The 26,630-nt window shown below is 36.1% G+C and overlaps 1 protein-coding gene across 1 annotated transcript in view; it reads left to right on the forward strand.

Annotated features, from left to right (window-relative positions):
* Nucleotides 1–19,746, forward strand: part of LOC126753009 (uncharacterized) — an 82,199-nt gene extending 62,453 nt beyond the window's left edge. The window contains exons 3-5 of the mRNA XM_050464101.1: nucleotides 2,683–2,754; nucleotides 12,243–12,340; nucleotides 19,516–19,746. Of these exons, the coding sequence (XP_050320058.1) occupies nucleotides 2,683–2,754; nucleotides 12,243–12,340; nucleotides 19,516–19,746 (401 nt within the window). The remainder of the gene's footprint in view (nucleotides 1–2,682; nucleotides 2,755–12,242; nucleotides 12,341–19,515) is intronic.
* The last annotated feature ends 6,884 nt before the right edge of the window (nucleotides 19,747–26,630 follow it).

A 26,630-nucleotide genomic window follows, 5' to 3' on the forward strand; every position in this document is an offset into this window, starting at 1 on the left:
TGCTTCAAGCGGTCCAGTTGTTCGCAGTAAATGGTAGAATTAAGCATCTGGCCATATGGGAGTAGCTCATAGTGGATGATTCCCTTCCAATCCCACCAAACACACAGCAAGACCATCCTGGACGTCAATCCCGGCTTGGCCACTGTTTTCGCTTGATATTGTTGTATGTGAGTCACCATCCGCTTCAAAAATGGGTCGAGCTCGTTCCGTTCCAGCAGCATATCGCAGGCGTTGTTTCGGTCTAGAAGGTTTTTTTGCGTCAAATCATGCGGCATGTGCAGAACTAAAACTAAAATACAACAAAATAAATTGGTTAATCGGCAAGAAATCACCCCTAACAACATCAAATTAAATTTTAGTCTACAATCAAACGTTAAAGCCCATCTGGACATACGGAATTCAACTATGGGGATGCGCTGCACCGTTATACATCGAAATGGTGCAAAGATTCCAAAATAATGTTCTGCGAAAAATTGTAAATGCCCCGTGGTGCATACGGGATTCAGATCTACATCGTGATCTTCATATAAAAATGGTTCGGGAAATCATTCGCAAAACGGCAGCGAAACATGCCACAAGGTTGTAAAATCATGTAAACTCTAAAGCCCGACAACTAGGTGAAACTAGAAATAGCAGGCGCAGATTGAAAAGAACAACGTTTCATGACCTTCTAAGCAAATAACAAATATTATAATATTTAGTTTTTAATACAAAGTTTAGTTTTTGTAAAAAGCTTCTTAATAGAGCTTTTATTGTTTTACCTTATAAATTATGTAAAATATTGCTTGATAGTACTTTTGTTACTAGTTGCAATTCGGATTAAATGTAAAACCATATCTTTGTTACGTTTCAATAAACAAAAAAAAAACAAAAATCATGCGGCACGCAAACATCAAGCTTTTTTGTGTATCCAGCCTTCTGCAGATGGTTTAAAATGGTTTGGTGACTAACTCCCATCTTCTGGGCGATGTCACGAGATGCCACATGCCGATCTAACTCGATGTTTTCCGCTCTCCGTCGGCTTATCCATGGTGTCGTTTTCACCCGCTCTAAATCGTCGAAAACATTCCTCCGCAGTTCGAAGTAATATATGTAGTACCATTCCTCCAAAACACCTAGCGGATTTCTCTAGTGGATTTGCCTTTAACGAAGGAAAACTTTAAAATAGGCACGAATTTCGGCGTTAGTGAACTCCAAGTTTACACGTATATAACTGTTGAAAGCAATATCTAAACTAATCATGCATAGCGTCGTTTTGTAGGTTATGTAAAGACCTTTATAAATTGTATAGTATTGCCAGATACGATATCTGTAGCGCTTTATACATAGCCTCGAAATTTAGAAAGGCGGAAGGGAGATATTTGACAACCAAATATATGGGGGTAGTATCGTCCCGATCTTTTCAATTATCGTTATCATGCCACATACCAAAAAAATTTTCCCTGGGTTTAATTAAGGTACATCACATACAATCAACAATTATGTGGAGACAGATGTTCGAAAATTCTGGTAACAGTTATATGGGGGCTAGGTCAAGTTTTCGCCCAATTTTGGGCACAATGATATACTGTTATGAGTTAAACACGTTCTGTAATTTTCATTGAGATAACTCAAATATTGGCCAATATATCCAGTGTAAAGTCACCTGGAAGTTGACCGATTTGTCCCGTTTTTAATACACAGAATTACTATTGTCAGGAAAGAACTCTCTCTGAATTTCACCCCATATCCGATATATTGTCCGATATTTTTGTTTAAAAGTCAACTGTAGATACTTGGGTTCACATATACGCATACACTAAAGACATTTTGCGTGCAATGTTCCATAACGTTATATTAGTTACTCCTCGATTTGTGCACTGCAGCGTAAAAGAATCAAATGGAATTTAAAATTTTGCTATATGGGAAGTAGGTGTAGTTACGCACCGATGAGAAGAAAGCCACGTACTAAATTAGTCGAAATCAGTCCCGAGTTGTGAGATTTCCAAAGAAAAGTGGGCGGTACCACGAACATCGTTCAATTTCCACAAAGTCCTCTTGTACCACCTCGGTGGTAACATTTCATGTTTCTGGCGTATCTAGTTATTGATTTATTGCGTTATTATTATATTTTAACAGTACCGATATATGGGAAGTGAGCGGGGTTACCTCCGGATTTCATCCATTTTCACACTGTCGGTAAAACTTCGAATAATATTAGCGCTGGGTGTATTTGGCTGACATAGTTTAGTGGTTTAGAAGATATGTACATTAAACTTATTTGAGGGATGGGCTACATTTTACATTTTCCCACAGGTGCTCCTGGCTACGGCGATTTCCTTTGCCGAATTAGAATTATTGCAACCCTTAGAACGTCTATTCATATCCTCTAGAAAATTTACCATATATTTTTGACTTGAGACATACCACATTTCAAAGGTTCTTTTGTATATACTTAACATCATAAACGAATTTAACATTTTTTTCTTACATTGACTCTATTTTCATTAACTGATCAACATCCACTTGAAACTGGTGTGCTTGTGACAACAAACTTATGGTATCTCAACTATGCTGCTGTCATCTTTTTATATGTGTGATAATTTTTCGCTGATGGGTTTTGGTGACCTCATCGTCAATATGATATTGCAATGACTGCACTGAATTCACTTTATCACTTCTTGCTTGTCTTATCCATCGTAGAGATGAAACATCACGAAGAGTTGCTCGAGGATATAAGAGATGACGCATCTACGAATTTATTGCCTGACAAAGGTGAGCATGAAATATAATATGTGTTGAATAAAAGAAAATACTGTATTTAGATTTAAACCACAAAGCTTAATTGTTAAACATCTGAAGGTAATATGGTATGAGTTATACATACTTCTTCTTCTTAATTGGCGTAGACACCGCTTACGCGATTATAGCCGAGTTAACAACAGCGCGCCATTTGTTTTTTCTTTTCGCCACGTGGCGCCAATTGGATATTCCAAGCGAAGCCAGGTCCTTCTCCACTTGGTCCTTCCAACGGAGTGGAGGTCTTCCTCTTCCTCTGCTTCCCCCGGCGGGTACTGCGTCGAATATTTTCAGAGCTGGAGTGTTTTCGTCCATCCGGACAACATGACCTAGCCAGCGTAGCCGCAGTCTTTAAATTCTCTGAACTATGTCGATGTCGTCGTATATCTCGTACAGCTCATCGTTCCATCGAATGCGGTATTCGCCGTGGCCAACGCGCAAAGGACCATAAATCTTACGCAGAACTTTTCTCTCGAAAACTCGCAACGTCGACTCATCCGTTGTTGACATCGTCCAAGACTCTGCACCATATAGCAGGACGGGAATTTGGTTTTTGTTTGTCGAGAGAGGACTTTGCTTCTCAATTGTCTATTCAGTCCGAAGTAACACCTGTTGGCAAGAGCTATTCAGCGTTGGATATCTAGGCTGACATTGTTGGTGGTGTTTACGCTGGTTACAAGACAGACGAAATTATCTACAACTTCGAAGTTATGACTGTCAACAGTGACGTGAGTGCCAGCCGCGAGCGCAACGACTGTTCGTTTGATGACAGGAGATATTTCGTCTTGCCCTCGTTCACTGCCAGACTCATTTCTTTTGCTTCCTTGTCCAGCCTGGAGAAAGCAGAACTAACGGCGCGGATGTTGAGGCCGATGATATCGATATCATCGGCATACGCCAGGAGTTGTACACTCTTATAGAAGATGGTACCTTCTCTATTTAGTTATGCAGCCCGAACTATTTTCTCCAGAAGCAGGTTGAAGAAGTCGCACGATAGGGAGTCGCCTTATCTGAAACCTCGCGTGGTATCGAAGGGCTCGGAGAGTTCCTTACCGATCGTGACGGAGGTTTTGGTGTTGCTCAACGTCAGTTTACACAGCCGTATTAGTTTTGCGGGGATACCAAATTCAGACATCGCGGCATAAAGGCAGCTCCTTTTCGTGCTAGAACCTTATACGCGATGTTGAGGAGGCTTATCCCACGGTAGTTGGCGCAGATTGTGGGATCTCCCTTTTTGTGGATTGGGCAGAGCACACTTAAATTCCAATCGTTGGGCGTGCTTTCGTCCGACCATATTTTACATAGAAGCTGATGCATGCTCCTTATCAGTTCTTCGCCGCCGTGTTTGAATAGCTCGGCCGGCAATCCATCGGCCCCCGCCGCTTTGTTGTTCTTCAGGCAGGTAATTGCTATTCGAACTTCTTCATGGTCTGGCAATGGAACGTCTGCTCTATCGTCATCGATTGGGAAATCGGGTTCGCCTTCCCTGGCGTTCTACGTTCACTACATTCAGCAGGCTGGAGAAGTGTTCCCTCCATAATTTTTGGTATGATCTAGGCGTCGGTTACTAGGTCAGCTCCCTGGATTCTACAAAAGTATGCTCCAGTCTTGAAACCTTCTGTAAGCCGCCGCATTTTTTCGCATTACCCCTGTCGGCCAGCTTATCAAGCTCTTCGCACTCACGCATTTCGGCCTCTTTCCTTTCCTGTCTGCAAATGCGTTCGCTTCCCTCTTCAACTCTCGGTATCCTTCCCATCCCGCACGTGTTGTGGTCGATCGTAACGTTGCGAGGTAGGCAGTCTGTTTTCTCTCCGCTGCAAAACGGCACTCCACGTCGTATTATCCGATCTTTTGCAATGATCTTTCCGAAAACCAATTGTTTCGGTAGTAGCTGTACGTAAGTAGCTTGAAATGCCGTCCCACAGTTACCTTATACCGTGTTGTTTACGAGTGCTCTCAGAGAGCAGGAGTACAAGCCGAGTAGAAAATCGTTTGGCTGTCTGTTGTGATTGCAGCTTCTCGACGTCGATCCTTCATTGTGTTTGTTGGCGTGCGTTTTTTGCTGCACAGAGGCGGGTGCGAATCTTGGCTGCAACAAGATAGTGGTCCGAGTCGATGTTAGGACACCGGAGTGTACGCACGTCTAGAACACTGGAGACGTGTCTTCCGTCTATCACAACATGATCGATCTGGTTAGTGGCTTTTCGATCCGGAGACAGCCAGGCAACTTGATGTATTTTCTTGTGCTGGAATCTCGTACTACAGATAACCATATTTCGGGCCCCGGCGATGTCGATCAGCTTCAACCCATTTGGGGATGTTTCGTCATGGAGGCTGAATTTACCGACCGTAGTGCCAAATATACTTATTTGCCCACCCTGGCGTTAAAGTCGCCAAGGCACGATTTTAGCGTCGTGTCGGGGGCAGCTCTCATAGGTGCGCTCCAAGCGCTCATAGAAGGCATCTTTGGTAACATCGGCTTTCTCTTCAGTATGGGCGTGGGCGCAAATCAGCAATCTGTCGAAGAACCTCGATTTGATGCGGATTGTGGCTAGACGTTCATTCACCGGAGTAAATTGTAGTACTCGGCGACGGAGTCTCTCTCCCACCACGAATTCCACACCAAACATGCGCTCCTTTATATGGCCACAAGGGACGTCAACCAGCTGTACGACTTCGGAACAGTAACCTAAGCTAGCTTAGTTCATATTGCTGGCTAAGATATTTTGTCTCTGGCTGGTTATAGATATTACTGATAAAAGTTATCATTTTAAAATAATTTTAACATAATATTGCAAAACTGATCTTTCGTCGCTAGACACTTTTGAAAACTATACTTATTCTGTATCAAGGCTCACACGATTCCATACAATATTTCCCAACAAAATAAAATCTATAATTCTATTTACTTGCGCTATCGTGCTATGTTTTTCACGAAACCCGAATTGGTGCGTTGGGATTATATTATTTTCGTGGAGGAAAGGAGACAAGGTAGAAGACTGATTGGTCTGTATGAAGACGGCAGTTAGCATTTTTGGGGTAATATTATCATGTCCTGATGACTTTTTTGGTTTAAGTTAAGTTCTTTTATTATTCTAATAATTTCACAAGGTTAAGTCTTAAAATACTCAAGTGACTCGTTAACTGTGTTGGGTAAGCTGGTCCACTCCAAGTTGTTCTTTGGGCAATTTGGTTAAAATACCTTTTTAATGTGGTTTGCAAAACAATTAGCCTTTTCCTCGTCATTTCGAGCCCAATTTCCACCCATGTCACGTATAGGCATGTTAGAGATAGTTGGTGGTTTCATGGACTTTTGGGCTTTCCAATGGGAATTTTGCTTGCTTGAATTTGGACACAGCTCCTTTATATATATTTCGGTATTGAGTTCTTCCTCACGTTTAAGCGCTTTTTTTAATTTACGTGCAGCAGATTTCAATTGAAGCTGAGTGGAAGGGGAAATATTTATTTCTCTGTTAGTAATTTTTCTGGCACCAAGCGGTTAGACAGCTGCGCTAGTTATTATACATATCATTGAGTTTTCTTATGCTTTCGTCAATATCTCTTCCTGTATTTATTTTGTACTCAACATTAATGTGGCTACTCACGTATTTTTTATATTTTAGCCAATTCGTTTTATAAGATGTTAGACCCACTTTTGGATTAACGAATATGGGTTGTTCACATAATTTTATTAGTACAGGAGAGTGATCAGAATTAGATCAGTACATGTATCTGTGGCCTAGTGTTTCAAAAAAGTCTTTAAATTGGATGTCTGTAATTTCAAACCGAGTTGGGCAGTATATGGTCTACAGGTTTAAGTCCCCGCAGCGATTTTTTATAGTTATTGTTGTAGCTTGTAATTGCGCTGTGGCATAAGATTCTAATGCGTGGTGATTTAACCATTTTCTAACCAACACTGCTGTTCCTCCATGCGCCTTTCCATCTGGGTGATTTGTAACATATATTCTAAATCCCGGTATAAGGAAATTATTTTTGTTCGTAAGATGAGTTTCTGACAAAACCATTCCATCAATAATATTTCATCCAGAAATTTTATAAGTTCGAATTTATGCTGGTTAACACCGTTAGCATACCATAAACTAATGTTCAATACACTCATTTTTTACTTAAAAATGCAAGATTTGGTTTTGTGATTTGATTATCTCTTGAATCATATTTTGCATTGAAGCCATAAATTGTGTCATACATTGAGTAAGGTTTTAAATCATAGTTTCAACGCTTCCATTTGGTTGATTTTGAGGCAATTGCATTTGTGCAGTATAGCCTTTCACCACGTTTGCATAACTCCCTTCTGTAGCATTGTCTTAAAGATTTACTGGTTTTGAAATATAGACGGGGATTTCAATATTATCATTAGGAGTTTGGTTATGACGCACATAGGAGCATTTACCTTCAAAAACCGGACAAAATTGAAAATTACTAACTTCAGGCCGCTATATTGCCACACAAGTAGTCGGAACCTAGACTTGGTTCAGTACACATGTCCTTATTCGCGAACTCTCCATTGTTCTCGAAATTGCAAGTGCTTTTTTTATTGCGTGAAGTGAATTCTTGGAAATATTTTTTATGAATTCAGGACAACATGGTATGTATTTAATACTAACGATATAAAAACTAATTTAGTTAATGTATCATTATGTTTTTTTTCGGGAAAACCATTAAAAAAACTAAAAGTTTTTTTTTTAATTTTTTAGAAATTAGTGTTTTTCTTATAGTGTCGGGCGAGGTCGAGCTTTGAATTATGTTTCATAGTAAACTACAGGATTTCTTCTTAACATTTAAGCTTAAACATTTTCTCCGTCTTTCCCCACTTTAAAAAAAGCGCGTTATATTAGGTTGGTCACTTGCATAAAAAGTACACATTTTATTTTTTTCATTTATTTTTTTTTAATTAAATACTGAAATCGTGCTAAATTATTATATACGGGTGGTATATATGTAGATGGTGTAGGGGGCTCTATCGGAGCCGGTGTGAAAATTAGACAATGTGCGTTGCACCGCCTACTTTGTGGTGAAATTCCATATCTCGGGACCGGAATGACCGATTTCGACAAAATTTGGATCATAATATTCCTTTCATATTCCTATGTTACTCTGTGAAGATGAGCGAAATCGGACTACAACTACGCCTACTTCCCATATAAAACAATTTGAAATTCCATTTGATTCTTTCACTTTCCAGAACACAAATAAGGAATTAATTAATATAACGGAATAAAATTTTGCGGTAATAATTCCCTTAAAGTAAGCCACCTTTTGACCAATAATTGTCCAAGTCCAATCAAAACTGTTCAAGTCCCTAAATACCGAACATGTGGACCCGATACCAATAATTGACTTTTGACCAAAAATATCGTTCATTGTGGGATATATGAAATTGAAATTCGCACAGAATCCTTTTAAGGCAACAGTATTTCATTCTATCAAAAATGGGTTGAATCGAGTCAAAACTTTCCTGAGCCCCCATATACCTAATATAAAGATTTTAAAACTTACAGGTGACTTTATGCTGGATATATCCGCCAATATTTGGGCCAAGTCAATGAAAATTACAGAACATGTTTTATTCATAACAGTGTTTCTTTGCTCCTAAAATAGATACAATTGCGCGAAAACTTGAAAACCCCCCTCTAATAACTATTATCAAGATTTTCGGACATCCACTTGATTTTGCTCCATATGATTGGTGATTGTATGTAAATTATTTTGTCTGGTTTTTGAGACCAAATGCTCCTATGTGCGACGTGCTTGAATGCCCTGTGACAACTTCGATTTCAAATCTTTATATACCGGGCAACCCCTGTAGTTAGCAGTGTGATTTCCTCCACAATACCTGCATTTTTTATTTAAATCCTCTTTTTTAAAAGTACATTTTGAAGTAGGATGTAAATCAACACACACCACACAGACACTGCGTAGAGTGCAATATGCTTTCGTGTGTCCATACTCTTGGCAGTTTGTACATTGTACTGGACCATTTCTCTTATGGGATTCCTCAACCGTAATTTTGCGATGGAGCAGATATTTTAAATTGTAAATCGGGTGTATTTCATTTTCCTTTAGTTGATTACAATTTGGCATCAGTTCTATTTTGATCATTGGCTGTGGGACTTTGTTCCTGTAAAAATTTTTACTACTAATTTAATGCTAAAGCCATCTTCTTCCAGTGCTTCTTTCACATCGTTAGAGTCTACCGAAGGCTCTATACCTTTTATGACAACAACTAGGCCTTTTGAGCTCTTCAGTTGGTATAAGTAGTAATTTTTGTTATTGTTTGACAAGTACTTTACAATATCCATGAAACTTTTTTCAGTGTATGTTTGTATTTTTGTTTCATTTATGTTACCCTGTTTTCAAGGGTACAATATGAAAATTGTTTGTGCCTATTAAATTGCTTAGTTTGGAGAGAAGTGCATTTGAGCTATGCTCACGCAAGTTAATTGGAGGGGGTTTGGCATTCACGCCTGTGGTGGTACCCTTTGCATCATCGTTAATCTCCTTGCTCAGCAAGGCAAATTGCCATTTCGGATTTCTGGCTTTTTGCCATTTGGCGTACCTGGCTGAAATTTTTTGTTATTTACCGCTGATTTAATTGGACTCGATTTCCTTTTTACATTTACGTAGCGGTCAATACCAGTCTGAACAGATGGTCCTTTTTTGCATGATACATTCTCACCTTACGTCTTGTTTTCCTGCAGTTGGCGCATTTGTTGTTGCCCGATTGTTGTTTACTGCTGCTTCTGCTGACTACGCTTGGTTATTTTTCATTTCTGCTGGTCGCTGCGATGACTCATCATCGCCGTTACATTTTTTTTTTGCCCGGCGTTGTGTTTTTTTTTTGCCTCGACAAAGCTGAAGTACTTAGGCATTTAAGAAATGCCTACGGCCTTGGTATTGAGGCTGCGAAGCACTCATTATTGTTTTTATTTTGTTTTGTCTTGTTTTTATAAATTTATTTCGTGCACTATTTGTTTAGATTTAAGTATAAATAATAATTTATGAGCACTGACTTGTATTGATTGTTTGTTTTTATTTTATAATTATTGATTGGTTACTTTTACAAATATACACCTTGAACGCAATATGAAATATCCAATATAGACCATTCCATTGGTCTTCCGGATATTTGGCTTTGTTCAGAGTTGACATTTTTCATCAGCAGCCACAATCAGCTGCAAAAATAACTTTTTTGCAGCGTTGAAACAACATTTGAGACAATTTTCAATACAAATCGAAGTTTTTAGTTAAATAAACCTTAAAAATTGATAAAACCGCATTCCCATCTGATACCACAACATATAGACCATTACTTTGTCGTCGCGCTTATTCCATTCGGAAGTACAACAAAACGGCTGTCATTGAGTATAGTTATTAGCATTTTCAAAGCAAAGTTTACTGAAATTCTACTGAAATGCCAAATAAGATAACGAAAATGGAGAGAGAACAACAACAATGTAAACTTTCTAAGCAGAAAAGATCACCCATTAACCCATTTACACGCTGTCCGAAAAATGGTCTGGTGAAAAGAATTGACACAAAGAAACAAATATACATACATACATGCTTGGGCATGCATCCAAAACCTACAAATTACACTTAAATAAGTAAAATAAATCGTTTGTAGAAAAGATTAAAGCTAATCACTGAAAATATGCACATTTTGATAAATAAATACTTTTACGACGTAACACACTACCACGTTAACTTCACACCCTACCACCTAATTTTGCACTTATAAGCAGTTGTTAACCTGATGACATTTCAGCAAACACAACAATAACAGAGTCTAGCATAAAATTTGGCATGGGTAGCTTGAGTAGCTCATTTTGGTGTTATAAATAACTTTCTTATTACCGATGACAACAACAATCCCTATTAAGTTTGCAAAGTCTCATGAGCCGCAAATTTATCGCTTGGAAAAGTTTTGGCCTCATCATAGACAACTCGTTACAATGTGAAATATGCTCAGCGCATTTTAACAGTAAGTAAGGAATGTTTGAGATATTAGTATTTATTAGCGAATTAATGTTATCAATATGGGTATGAATATAGAAAAAAAAATTGTTGAATCATTGCGGCTTTAAGTAATGGATCGCGCTGATAATTTATATATACATTTATAACTAAATATAAGAATTTTAATGAATAATTATTCATATGTATGTTATATGAGTACGTAGGCATACGTGTGCATGTGTCGGTAACAGTTAATCGCATATAAATGACTGAACTTAATCTTTACGCTTTTGTAAATCGCTTTTTACTCTTTTCCGCAACTCTACCACTTCCCGTATCGTTTTTACAGAATCCTGTAGTACTGAGTACTACATTTCAATTGCATGATGTTTGCATATATTGGAGAGAATGAGCATATTTCACATTGTGTCTGGGATGTTTTCACCGCGTGCAAAGCATATGGAAGTATATGAAAATATCTCTGCTTACAAAAGTGAAATGGTGTTCTGCAAAAAAGAGCACTATTGTTTAATGAAATCTCGTATTGGTACTTATTCAATTTCCTTCCATTCCGACTATTTGTTTGTGTATGTCTGAAATTAACCATGTAACCAAATTTAAATTTTTACTATTTTTAAAAAACTTTAAAGAGTGAAATACTGTGGTACAAACGTTGTTTTTTTAAGGCAGTGGCGCGAAAATTTTGTTCCGACTTTTCCCTGTTCATCATGCATGCGATATTATTCTAGATATCTTTTTTTTGTGTTCTGGTTTCAGATTTCTAAGAAATCTCAAAGGGTAAAGATAGATAAAATAATTGTTACCTAAGGTCTATTGTGCCCTCTCCTATATCACATATGGTCACAAAAATTCCAGTACTATGAATAACTCCAGAAGTTTGCTAGAAGGTGATAAAGGTTTCGGTTTCTAAAAGGGACGGTTGTTTTTGACGGATTCATATTTAATCCTACCGTATTTCACCATCTCTTTGCTAGGCTCCATAGTAGGGGTGATCGAACTCCACCCTGTGGACAGCCCCTCGTAGTTCCAAAGCGAATCTTATTTTCTCTCACAGTGGATTAAGCTATCATGGTATGCAATGCAGTCGGTATCCATCGGCATACTGGAGCGGTCAGATTCATTTTCTGCAGTGCCTTAATGAAGTTTTTGTCGCATTATCAAAAGCATATCGCAATTGTGGGTATGGGTGCGTGCCATGTTTTTGACGCCCTCCATTTCCAGCTGCTAATTTTCGAAATTTTTTAACTTCTTTTTGTAAATTTTTTCTTGTCTTCGTTAAATAAATAAATAACTAATAAGAATAAGGTAACTCAAAATATTAGTTGCCTTTTTTTATGAAATTTAAAAATTACCTGAAAATCATGCCTCCGGGTTAAAATACCTCCAAAAGAACGCTTTGATTTAACTAAGCTCCAAAAACTATATGTCCAAGTAAGAAAATGTTTGGTTTTCTCTTAATCTTACAGATTTACCAAAGTTTGGTGAGCCATTACCAAATGTCACGGTACCAGTGGGGCGAGAGGCGGCACTACAATGTGTTGTCGATAATCTGCAAACCTACAAAGTAAGTTGTTAAAAAAAATTAAACCTTTAGAATACTTATACAAATCTACAAACAATGTATGAATAAGTTGGCATGTAGTAGATGAAAAACCAATTATTTTTGATCAGTTAAATAACTAGATAACATACCAGCTTTATATAAAAGAGTCAGTGCAACGAAAATTGAACCCCGAAATTGCTAAAGATTTATCGGCACCACAAAACAACATATTCCGAAGATTATACACTCAAATGCACAATGAGTATCACACACTTCAGAACGGGCATTCACACACATTGAAAAAAATTGATGCTCGTTGAGCGCACTCAAGCATTTAACAAATAAATTGCTTTGTTTCAAAAATATACTTATGTAATGGTATGTGTTCATTTGTCTCACTGGACACATACCAACACTGTCGGCACCTGATTTAAAACTTTACTTACTTGACCCTTTATTTATCAGAATGCGAACCGTTCTCTCTTTCCTTGGTTGTTATTTGACTTTCATTTTTGCTTTGCTATTTAGTATTTTAAGTCGCAATCTTTTCCGTTATGTACATACGTAAATAAACATAAATACAATTCCAATACTCCACTGTAATTTCTCAGAAGTCTGACCCATATGAAGCGAATTACAATAAAGAACATTTTCAATGAAGTTATAGAAGACTTTTAGGCATCCCAAAATGTCAGATTGTCATATTGATAAACGTACCTAAGATTTATTGAGTACCGATATATACAAGTATAAGTACACTATGTGCGTTAACAAATTTCTGTTTATACATACTTTGTTAGAAAGTGAAATATATATATCGTTGTATGACATCAATAAAGAATGTTTTGTCGAATTGACTAAATGTAATCTTTTATGGTAAACAAAAATCCACTTGTTTTTTGTGACATGAACTGAGCAAAGTGTTTGTTATGTAAAAATTGCCACAAATGCAGAAAATAGATGGAGGTTTCTTCTATCACCTATATTTTTTTTTGTTATGAGGATTTTTTTTTGAAAAAAAACAGCGATAGATATATTATTTTATTAACCATAGAGTACCTTTAAATGTTACTGTCGATGTTTTTCGGCGATATTTTGTTTTCGCAGTATCCCTTAACAATGTCCAGCAGTAATCGGCAAGCAAACTGGCAATCCATAACAGAAATTTCTTGATGGATCCGTTCCCCATGTTTGTCATTTACGGATCCAAAATTTTCCGGAAAAAAGTTCAGATTGGAGTCCAGAGAGTGAATATAAGGGACAAGTAGTTCAGTCACAAGGTCTTTGTAATTGTCAGCTTTCACATTTCCAAGCAAATGTTTAACAACGCTTTTAAAGGCCCTCCCGGCTCGTATTTCACAAATATGCCCTCCTTAATTTTTTCTTCACTGCCTCTTGGAAATTTTTGTTTCATGTACAAGAACCCTCTTCCATTTCTGTCATTGCCTTAACCAAATTCTTCATTAAACCCAATTTAATATGCAAAGGTGGTAGTAATAACTTCTTGAGATCAACTAACTACACTCCTAACGTTTTTTTGTCCCGAAGTGAGTGCCTGACCTACTGACCACTGCTCTGAGTGGTCATGTGAATTTACTGAATAGTCAGAAGTTACACGAAGGTAAAGCAGGCGAATGCGGTGGTTGCAGCACGATATTAGTTGAAAATGTGACAAAATGATCTCGAATAACCAATGCAGTGAGATGGTGCTTATCTGAATATTAGTATCTGAAAATGTGACAAAATGAATTCACTTAGATCACAAAACGTTTGACGTGAAATTAAGCAGAAATGTCACAAAATGAAAAAAATTCCGGTTCAAAAAACACATAACCAATGCAGTATGAGATGGTGCATTATCGGACTTCTTTGTTTAATAAATTCAGACATTGTAAAAATCGAAGGATTCACTTAGAGCCTCACAAAACGACGCGTATCTCAAATACTAATAGATAGTTTGACGTGAAATTAAGCAGAAATGTCACTAACAGTACTACCAACTTACAGAAAAAAAATTCGGATAATAACCGGTTACAAAGAAAAACACAAAGTGCGTTAACCGACTAACAAAAACGTCAGAAACACTTTTTACGTTTTTTTTTTTATGGACCAAAACCATATTACAAACATAATTTTAAACCCTGATGACATAACAATGTTTGATATCACTATAACTAGTTAATCAGAAACTAACCAATGATGATAGCAGTTTGATTTGAATAACTTTAAAAACAAATTACCCTTCCTTACTTGTTTTTATTACAAAAATTTTTAAAACTTTAACAATGCTTGATATCACTAACTAGTTTCAAAACTAACGATTCATACATATATGGTATATTATTAATTCCTTTATATTTTAGCTTCCAACTGAACTATGTGGTTTTTTCGACATAATCGACTAGAGCGTCATGTGTCTAAAAGAAGATCTCTCGCCTCCTCGTTCATATGTGCATTAAGCCTTTTGTAGTGGGCATCTGCCTGACTCCTTATTTCTTCGGCGACTGTATTCATACTTAGATCTCGATGAATATCAGCATTTCTGCAGTACCAAGGAGCATTTACAATGCCTCTTAGCACCTTGTTTTGAAAACGTTGTATAATATTAATACTGCCATCATTGGCACATCCCCACAGTTCCGCACCATATGACCATATCGGCTTGATTATTTATTTATAAAGAAGTAATTTTTTGTGTATAGGTTTGACCTTCACCCAATTAGCCATTTCATTTTCGACAAATTCAGATTAAGCTTAATCTTTTATATCTTAATATGCTCTTTCCAACGTAATCTAGCATCGATCGTGATGCCAAGATATTTAGCCGTATTTGCGTATGGTATGCAGAAATCTAGAATAATTATAGGTTGATAAGTGATACTTTTGTTTGTAAAATTTACATGAACCGATTTGCCATCGTTTAGTTTTATTCTCCATTTTTTAGTCCAGCTTACTACAGAGTTGATTGCATGTTGCAGGTTTAGCGCAGCTTTCATCATCAGCAAAAGTGGCAGTCATACTGTTTGGTGCTAACGGTAAGTCTCTTGTATACAGAATATATAAAAGTGGGCCTAAGATACTTCCCTGAGGAACTCCTGCTTCAATTTATTTTAGTTTAGAGAATTCATTTCCTTGTTTTACACGGAAAAATCTCACCGTGATATACGAAACGGGCACAATACTCAGTCGGAAGACATGATTTTAGTTTTTGCATACAGCTGAGCTCTGATGTTATTCTGTGAATTGGATAATGTTGAATGCTTATTTCTAAAACCGAACTGATACGATGGGATTAATTGCTTTTCGTCGATTATAGATTTTAATCCTAGAAAAATTAAATTTTCAAAAAGTTTTGAGATTTATGGAAGTAATGAAATTTGTCTATATGACGAGACTACGGGAGAATCCTTTCCTGGCTTAGGAACCATAACAACTTCGGCAAATTTCGAAAGGCTTGGAAAATGTGTCAGACGGATTGCAGTATTGAAAAGATAGATAAGCTTACGTAAACATTTATACGGTAGCTGCTTTAACACTTCAGCTGTAATTAAATCAAAGCCAGCTGCTTTTTTAACTTTAAGCTTTTTTATTTCACTTATAAGTTCACAAACGGTGATTGCTGGGATGGTTGCATGATCCTGTTGAATACTACTGAGGAACGCGATTTCACTATCCACGTTCGGAAATTAATTCAAATTAATTCACCTTTCAATTTGATCACAGTAGTATTGTAAAATCTAAAGCCGTAGGTTACAGAATATCTGTGGGTGATAGAAAAATTATATTTCCAGATTTAACTTCAGGGTTTCAATATCTTCTGTATCTGAAAGTATGTGTTTATGTATATACGTAAATTATGAGATGATATTGTTCTTATCAACTTCCCAGTCCAATTTATAACCACTGTATTACAATGTTTTTCAAACCAACTTTATTTCATTGTACAAAAGTTATCATGAAATCAGATTTTACATTATTACTTTTCTTATTTTGGCCCACCTTTACGCCTAAGTGTATGCTACAAAGTCACCACATCATTACAATACCAACAAATCATAATCACTATTATTACAATTGTTGCAAATGGACCCTTTGGCTGCGCAGGTGTGGCTTACTATAAAAGTTTTCCTCAACGCAATTTATAAGTTATATCGTTCGTCTAGCTGTATACATTTTTAGTCGCATATTTTTAGGGTTTCAAATACTGGAAAAAATATTGGGCATAGATGCACAAAGTGTATATGTAAAAGGCATATTCGTATGTTCTCGTTTTTTTTTTTCTTAGTAGGAGAAAGGATGGAATGCCGGGGTGTGGAATTTTAATCCGCTAAACTTAACTTACCCCTGACTGACTGGCGCCTAATCTGTTTTAAATATCTCAATCTTAATATAACTAGAGCTGCCGCTTCGCTGACAGCTTTCCATTTTACAAAGGATATCGCATATGCGTAAGTGCAGTCAAATTTTGCACCGTGGGCCTATCTGCAAGTGTGGCTTACAGATTTTGCCTTATATTTGAAAACCGAGGACAATGATAGAGAACGTGTTTAGAGTTTTACATAAAGTCATGACGACAGTGGCTGTAAAGTAATCTCTCATTCTCCTATAGTGAGCGATATCTTTTCATCAATTTTCCTGAAGCTTATGAGCAAGACTTCGGTTTTCTGTCCAACCAACTCTTGACTCATGGTAGCAAACCATTAGCGGAAATCATTTATGTAGTTATTGCATTTGATCCGGAGGTCATCCACTGCTACCACTATGAGTTCAACCGCATATGCGAATGTTTTCACATTTTTTGGTTGATGTATTCTTGGCACTCCTTCGTACATCATAGTAGTGGGCCTAAAACCGAGCCTTGCGGTACTCCTTCGGTGATCCTGTAACTCTGAGTACGTGTCGAATAACATTTCCCTATTTTGAGAATAGCTCTTTATTAAATTTATCAGGTAATGAGGAGCACGGACTTCGTATAAAGTTCTTATTATATTTCCCCAATTTGTGGAGTTAAGTGCATTATTCATATATAGGATAACTAGCGCACAATATTTTTGTTTGTATCACCATCTTTTTTCACTTATTCCGCATTTCGAAGTACTTCTACTTCTCTTAGTACGTCTACAGTGGACCTCTCTTTTATAAAGCCGTGCTGTCTCTCTGATAATCCGCCAGCCTTTTGGATTGTTAACTCCAAGCGGATTCGTATGTAAAACTGTATTTGTTTATGACGGAAAACTAGTTTGTTAAAATTGCTGTTTTTGACGAATTCATTTCTCTGAACAAAAGTAGCGAGTTTTTATCTTTTAAAAAATGTACACGTGCAAACCACAGCTAAGTCATCAATTTGAATTCATATAAGAGAGGATGTAAGTTCCTCATTAAAGTTGCATAACCGCTATCTTCAATTCAACCAAGTTTTCACATTTTGGCTTAAGTCTGCTGTATTATTTTGTCAATGGGTCAAATGACTACTTATTGTTTACCATGTAAATTTATGTGTTTTGTTTCGATTTTAAGAACATTAGGCTTGAAAACAATAGAAATATTTTATAGAAAACAAGTCTAAGGACTGTTAAAATATCTTTTGTCAAGGAAAGCATAATTTTTCCATCAAAACAGATCGGATGGCGCTTGAGTCAGCAGATTTTTTGCGCAAGTGATCCCCGTTTGTTTACACATCTGGAATAGTTTTTTCTATTTGCTACCCTGCAACGCTTGGCTCATTAAAATAAGGTTTAATTTAAGATAAAAGTTTGTGAATAAATGTTAAAGTGATTTTTGTCAAGCTAGCATCCAATCAAAGCTAACTGAATTTTTTAAAACAGGGTTAAACAAAACCACAGAAATACTTAATAGTTTTTCTAGACAAGTTTACGAAGAGAAAGCTGGTAAAATACTTCAAAATCGAAAAAAGAAATAGTATACACTTTTAAAATTTACATATTAAAATTTTTTATTGCATACATTTTTTAGTTGCAGTTTTCTGAACAAAATTCACAAAATTGTTTCTTAGATCTAAATTTTGAATTTGTGGCTTAAAGGCAAACCATCTAATTCCTAAAATTGAGATCCAAAAGCCTAATTTTTTGTATAATTCCACAATTATCAATTAAAATTTCCGGCGTTTTTCTGTTTTATTTTTTAAATCTTGCGTCTTTAAACAGGCACTCTCCTCCAAATCAAACATACTTTTTATAACTTAAGCAGGGAATATTAAGTTCACCACGAAGTTTTTAACACCTTGTGGGAAACGTCGGAGAACCCAGAAAAAATACATATATGTCAATTATCGTCATCTGTATATATGTGAACTAGTCCCTCAATTTTCGAGATTTTTGTTTGAAATTTTGCATACGTTCATTTCTCTTCAAGAAGCTGCTTACTTGTCAAAACTGACGATATCAGAAAAAACTATACAAACTGAACCATCGGAATCAAGTATCTACCTGTATGGAGAATTTTTTTTCTTGAGGATATAACATTAAAGTATAATTTTCTCTACATCAACTCCTAAAACACTTTTTTTAAGAAGCGGCCTCACTACATGTGCCCCTTAAACAAACACTAAGCTTTTCTTGACCTATTATTAAAGTACAAATAATACAACAGAAGTATAAGTATGTAAATCAATAACAATATTCCACGAATTTGACCGCTAAAGGTAAGCCATTCACCTTAATGAACTCGTTTGACTTCTTTAACCTCAAAGAAAGGTACCTTAGCAGATTCATTGAGAGACTCACAACAGCCGTAAGCTTCAATCAGGCGTATATTATAATTTGTAAATACACTTATATATTTATCAGCATATGTCCTTAAGATACACATACATACATTTATATATGTCAGCAAACCATGAACGTATGCAGATATATACATATATATCTATATGGCAATTAAACGGAGTACTGTCTAATAAAACGTATAACTATTAAGCTAAAGGTTAACAAATAATTTTCTCATGAATTTTCTTTTCTCTTTCCTTTTCCTTCCTTACTTATACTAAACTACTTATACGTTTTCACACATTCACATTTGTTTAACGCCCTGTGGAACTCCGTGGAAAATTTAACACAACCACTTGCACGACCAATGGATAAATATACAAACCGGAACACGCGTTCCACCTATACGAAATGAAAATACGTACCCTCGTTTTCCTGTGCGTCATATGATTATTTTGATCCAACGCCTAGGTTGCGTGGCTGCGCGTCGACACACAAACAATACTGACGATACAAAATCACGTTATAACGAAAAACCACCGAATGAGCATAACCCATTCAGAGAAACGTTCTTGGATATTGAGAATACGTGACGTCAAGGAAGCGGACAAAGGCTGGTACATGTGTCAGATAAATACGGATCCGATGAAAAGTCAAGTTGGTTACCTGGATGTTGTGGGTGAGTACGACAAACATAATTGAGTCAAATTGTTTAAATATTATAATATGAGGCCTACCTAAAATAGCCAACAACAAAAAACCTTAACTTCGTCTGCACCGAAGCTAATATACCCTTCACAGGTGCATTTCTTTTAGTAACTACATATGTATGTGTTCAGTTTGTATGGAAGCTATATGCTATAGTAAGCCGTTCTGAACAATTTTTTGTGGAGAGTACATTATTACCTTAAGCAGTAATTTTGTGAAGATACATGGTCAAATGTGAAAGTTTTTCATACAAGCCTTTGATTCCGATCGTTTGATTTGTATGGGAACAATTCTTCGGTGATTACATTGTTGCCTCAGAAAATAATCTATACCAAATTTCGTGAATATATCTTGTCAAATGCAAAAGTTTTCCCTACGAGAACTTGATTCCGATCGTTCACTTTGTAAGGCAGCTATATGTTATAGTGGTCCGCTATCGGCAGTTTCGACAAATGAACAGCTTGTTGAAGAGAAAACGACGTTTACAAAATTTCAGAACGATATCTTAAAGGGACTAGTTCGTATATATACAGACAGACGGATGGACAGACAGACGGACATGGCTAAATCGACTCAGCTCAATATACTGATCATTTATATATATACTTTATGGGGTCTCCGACTCTTCCTTCTGGGTGTGACAAACTCCGTGGCAAACTTAATATACCCTGTTCAGGGTATAAAAATAGCTATAAGTTATTATATTAAAATACTTTAAGTTAAATTTAAGGAAACATAATATGTTCTTTAGGGTGCTTGATTAAAATTTTTTTTTTTTTCTTTGAGGAAAAATTAAAATTTTCTTTAAAAAAAAAAGAAATTTAGAAAAAAACTGAAAATTTTAACACTTAGTTTAAACTTTAAGTACTTCTTTTTCTTACCAACATCTGGTTTTATCGAGAAACTAGCAAAGGAAAATCATATGAAATTAAATTTTAAATTATTAATTAAATATCTTCGTAGAATATTTAAATAAACTACAATTCCACCATATGCACGCTCTATTGAATTAATTTGATTTTACAGTAGTTGAGGTAATCACGATGATATTCGATCATTTGTCGCATTTGAATAGATAAGAACTTCGTTCCGTTGTGATGCCTATAATTCCTTTGAATAGAAATGACCATCCCATATCGACAATCTCTGCATCTTCCTTTATAAAACCTTGAAAATTTGCAACTACAAAAAACGTATATTTACTGCATTAATTAGATTAAGTTAGGCTACGTGTAGGGTAGATCGCCGTGCAAAAGATAACGCTAAATCCCACTTGTACAGCAGTAAATTTCGACTTTTGTGATACCCAAAACTCCCAAATATTAATCACTAGATCCTCGCAGACCAACGAAGTGTTTTGAGATGACCACAAATTTGTTATGTTGTACAGCCATAGTGAAATGTTATTACACATTAATCTGGCAACCCTTCTCGTGCTCAGCTGTGAATTTGGTGCTCTGGCGAATTTATTTAATTTATATTTAAAACTTCATTGTGAAAATTTCTGTATTAAGTGATCTTTTAAGATAAGTATCAGTGTTATATTGTGCTAGTGAAGCAATTGATTTTACTTTAATTCTGTTCTGGCTAATTTTAATTTATTGTGCCGAGTCATTTTCAATTTGTTTTTGTTGCTACATTTTAAATAGTGCAATTGTTAGTGTTAATTTATATTGCTTACTTAAATTTCTTTCTTGTTTTTATTCATTTCCATCTTTGTCCACAGCTGATCGCGAGTTTCTTACTTTTCGTGTGTTACAGTGCATCTCAAACTGCTCGCTACATTGGTTGTTATCTTTGATAACTAACTATTTTATTGCATTCATTTGTTATAAATATTTTTGTCATCGCGCTTTTTACTTTTATTATTTAACATTTCTTATATTTTTGTTTAATACTGTTTTTGTTCATTATGACTTGTAACTTTCCGAACTGCTCTGTGAAAGGCGAGTCGGAACGCTATGTTTCTTGTTGGCATCTTAAATGTGCTGGACTGACAGGAAGGATTTTACCTTACTGAAAAATTTAGGCATTGTGAAACGCTGTTTCAATCATTTCAATGCCTAAATACTCGGGATGAGAATCCAAAACCTAAACGAAAACGTCCGTCTGATGAAGATACCACTGTATCTTTCTTAAAAAGAATGCCCCCACCCGCTATTGACCTCATAAATCTTGCATCCCCTCGTCCTCAAGAAGAGAAGGTTCCGTCTGCTCAGGACACAGAGAAAACTGTTACTGAATACGGTAAGCGGAAAACTTCTCAAGATCCGCCTCCAAATACCTCCAAGTCAGCTAATAAAAACTTAGTGGTAATACCGCGGAAAAAAGCAATTTTTATCTCGAGACTTGCTGCGGATACCACAGTCGAGGATATAAACAGTTACATCTCGTCGAAATTAAAAACGGTAGATACAGACATCCGTAAATTTAATTTCAAATACAACAGGGATATTTCCTCCGCTGACAATTTTCAATTGATACTTGACAACTCATTCTGGCCATCTGGGGTCTTTGTGCGCGAATTCGAGCACAAACGTGATAAGCCCCCTGTAGTTATCACTAAAATGCCAAGAAATCCCGTTGATACAAAAAACTAATTAACAATAATTCGCTGATTGTTTATTATCAAAATGTTAGAGGGCTTAATACAAAACTTACTGATTTGTATCTAAATAGCATTCATTGTAACTTTAAAATCATTGCTTTGACAGAAACTTGGCTAAAGCCCCACATTTTTGATAACGAAATATTCAACAGCGAATTCGAAATCTTTAGATATGACCGGCTGAACAGAAAAGGAGGTGGCGTCTTGTTTGCTGTTCATTCTTCAATTCCATCTGAAGAAGTCGATGTTCCGTATGCAGACTTCATTGAATTTAAGTGCATTCGTATTTGCGCTAATAGTGGCCATATCTACTTAACATTGTCTTATATACCGCCTCACTCTGACATATCTGTATATATGCAGCATGCTACATTAATAAGTAATGTTTTCTCAATGGTTAATGATACTGATTCCATGATTGTTTTGGGAGATTTCAACTTACCGTGCGATCATGGAAATCTATTGATGATCACACCATCCCTATTAGTACTCGTTCATGTTTTAACGAGTTCTTAGATGAAATGTCGGAGTTGGGTCTTAACCAAATTAATTTAATTTCAAATGAATTTGGTAAGCTCTTAGATCTAGTTTACGTCGATAACGCTTCAATGTTCTCTGTTGTCCCATGTGATCCTTTAGTTCGGCCAGAGGACACGTATCATCCTGCTTTGGAAATTAACATCGAAATCATAGCCAACTTTGCTTATAATAATACACAAGACCTTTGTTTTCGGTTCAACTTTGCGAAAGCTAATTTTAAGAAGATTAATTACGAACTTTCTAAAATAACTTGGCCAGATTACAGTGGCAATATTGAATTTAGTGCTTCCCACTTTAATGAATCTATTGTAAACTTATTTGAAAAATATGTTCCGAAGTGTGTTGTTACTCAAAAAATTAGTTCTAATTTATGGTTTTCGAAAGAATTATGTAAATTAAAAAATAGAAAATCTCGTGCTTTTGAACTTTAAAAAAAAACTGGTTTAGTTGCTAACTATTCAAAATATTCTAAATTGCGTCGACAATTTGCTGAACTCAACAAAATATGTTATATTAATTATATAAATAAAGTAAAAAATAATATTATACGTAATCCAAAGTTGTTTTATGGTTTCGTCAACTCCAAACGCAGGATTTCTAATTTTCCGTCCGCTATGAAATATAAGTCTAGTATGTCTAGTGACAATCACACCATTTCTAATATGTTTGCTGAATTCTTTAGGTCCAATTACTCTCCAAAATCTCCACAAAATGTTCCGCATCAGCAATAGTTATGTCCGATTTCTGTCATTAATGCACCTACCATTTCCGAAGCAGACGTCTTAAATCAGTTAAATATGTTAGAACAATCATACAATTACGGCCCAGATATGATTTCCCTCATGCTTTCTTAAGAAATGTGCCAAATATATATACCAACCCCTAACAAAACTATTTAACTCATCTCTTATGCAAGGCTTATTTCCATCCATATGGAAAAAGTCATTTATAATTCCTTTGCATAAGAGTGGATTTAGGTCATCTATTGAAAACTATAGGGGAATAGCAAAGTTGTCTGCAATACCTAAACTTTTTGAAGCAATTATATCAGACGACATAACCTTCCGGATCTCTCCACTAATTTCTTGTTCTCAGCACAGTTTTCGTCAAGGGAAATCTACCACAACTAATTTGCTTGAATTTGTATCACATGTATCAACGGGCTTTAGGGAGAATAAGAATACTGATGTTATATATACAGATTTTAGTAAAGCTTTTGATAAAGTAAACCATTCAATTCTTTTGAATAAACTTGATCTTCTTGGTTTTCAACCAATATTTCTAAAATAGGTTGCTTCTTATCTTAGTAATAGAATTCAACAAGTCATATTTAAAGATACTTTTTCTGACATAATCAATGTTCCTTCAGGCGTTCTTCAAGGTAGCCATCTTGGTCCAATTCTGTTCTTGTTATTTATTAACGACATATCATCTGTTGTTAAGTTTTCAAAAGTTTTATTATATGCTGACGATGTAAAACTTTTTAAAACATATACTTCAAACAGCGAAAGATGTCAGTTGCAAACAGACTTAAACAACCTAGTTTCTTGGTGTGATAGAAATGACATGCCATTGAACCTTAAAAAATGTAAAACGATGTGCTTTTCACGTAGAGCTGTAGACCCTACCTCATACGCAATACAAAACTTTAGGTTGGAGCAAGTATGCAGTTTTGTTGATCTGGGAGTAACTATGGACCCCAAACTCAATTTTAATCTTCACGTATCTTCCACGGTTTTTAAAGCTAAAGGCGCTCTTAGTTTTGTTAAACGTTGGTCTAAAGAATTTAGAGATCCGCTTACCACAAAAATTCTTTTTACATCTCTGGTGAGGCCTATATTGGAGTATGCTTCTGTGGTTTGGAACCCTAGTTACCAAGTCCATTCGGATAAGTGAGAGTCCGTTCAAAAACATTTTTTACCTTTTGCCTTAAATCATTTGCATTGGGATTCCAGTTTAAATCTTCCCCCTTACATTAACCGTTTAAAACTTATAAATCTCCCGACACTCGCTAATCGTAGGGAGATGCTTGGTATAATATTTCTTGTAAAACTCATGAATGGGTCAGTCTGTAGCCCATCTCTCTTATCTGATATTAATTTTAACGTTCCTGCTCGCCCTACCAGGCAGTTTAGACCCTTACTTTTAAAATTTTCTAGAACAAATTTTGAGTTAAACGAACCATTCCGCCGTATATGTCATGATTTCAATTTTCATTCCAGCACATTTGATCTAACAGACTCACTCTTTACCATTAAAAAAATTATTTTATCTACTCTTAACAAGTAACATTTAAAAATTATAAACTTTAATCTAATTCTTAATTTCGGCTGTTGAAATTTTTGTTTCTGTAGCTGAGCAGCTTAAGATCGCAACGCTTAAAACTCTCTTGCCTTTTGTGACTCGGCTAATTCCGCTCGTTCGCGGATTGCGCCCCTCGCGTCGGTTGGGCGGGAGGAGGGTAATCGTTGGGTATTATTATTACTAAAATTGTTTGCGTTTCGGTAAGATTGCTTCAATTGTTGTTGTTGTTGTTTTCAGTATAAAGCAAATTTGTTGTTGTTGAATGAAATGGAGTGTGTAGAAGCAACGAACAAAAATTCAAAGAAAATAACGGAATATTTCTCACAAAAACAATACATTTGTTTGATGCATATTAGCGTCAGAAGGTATTACACACATTTTATTCGTGTAAAGATTATTAGTTTTTAGCTATCTTGTGAGTTAAGTAGGCGCATTTTACATGATTGCGCAAAAATTAATATTGTTAATTTAATCCACGAAAATGGTCAAAAGGAAGCATTTAAATATTGAAACACGATCCGAGATTGTGACCAAATTTAAAATGGGAACTTCGGCTTCGGATCTTCTGAAAATTTATGGAATTTCGCGGAAAACTGTGTACAATTTAGTAAAAAAGAAGGACACTTGTGGGAATTTAGAAGATAAAATGAAAAGTGGACGAAAACAAACAAACAAAGGGAAAAAAAAGATTAATGAGAGCCCTTATGGCAAATCCAACAATAAGCCCTATTCGCCTTGCAGAAAATTCGGAGGAACTAATTGGGAAGAAAGTTAGTGAAGCTACTTTACGTCGCAAGATGAAGAGCATGGAAATCAAGACCTATGTAGTTCGCAAAGTGATCAACATAACACCAAACAACAAAGCCAAACGCCTTGCCTTTGCTCGGGAGCATATTAATAAGCCCATAGAGTTCTGGCACAACGTTCTGTGGACTGAAGAGTCCTCTTTTCAGTTTCAGGGGTCTTTTGGAAGAATGTATATGCATTTACCGTCAACTGTAATGTTTTGGGGATGCATATCATTCTATGGATTGGGAGATCTCGTACCAATTGAAGGAACTTTGAATCAATGTGGGTATATCGATGTGTTGAATGATCATGCATTTCCTTCAGCAAATAGCCTGTTTCCAAGTACCGACTGGATTCTGCAACAAGATAATGCTCCTTGCCATAAAAGATGGTTGGTAACGAAGATCAAGCTGTTCTTGCATGGCCGCCTCAAAGCCCGGACCTTAACATCATTGAAAATGTTTGGGGTTTCATGGAACAACAACGAACAATTGATAAAAATCGACAACTAAATGACACTATTGAAGAAATTAAAAATATTTGGGCTAAACTACCTCTTTATTTTATCCACACCTTGATTGAGTCTATCCCGGCCAAGTTGCAAGCAGTAATTGATGCCAAAGGAGAAGTAACAAAA

This window comes from Bactrocera neohumeralis, chromosome 3, assembly GCF_024586455.1.
Source record: "Bactrocera neohumeralis isolate Rockhampton chromosome 3, APGP_CSIRO_Bneo_wtdbg2-racon-allhic-juicebox.fasta_v2, whole genome shotgun sequence".
NCBI classification, from domain to species: domain Eukaryota; kingdom Metazoa; phylum Arthropoda; class Insecta; order Diptera; family Tephritidae; genus Bactrocera; species Bactrocera neohumeralis.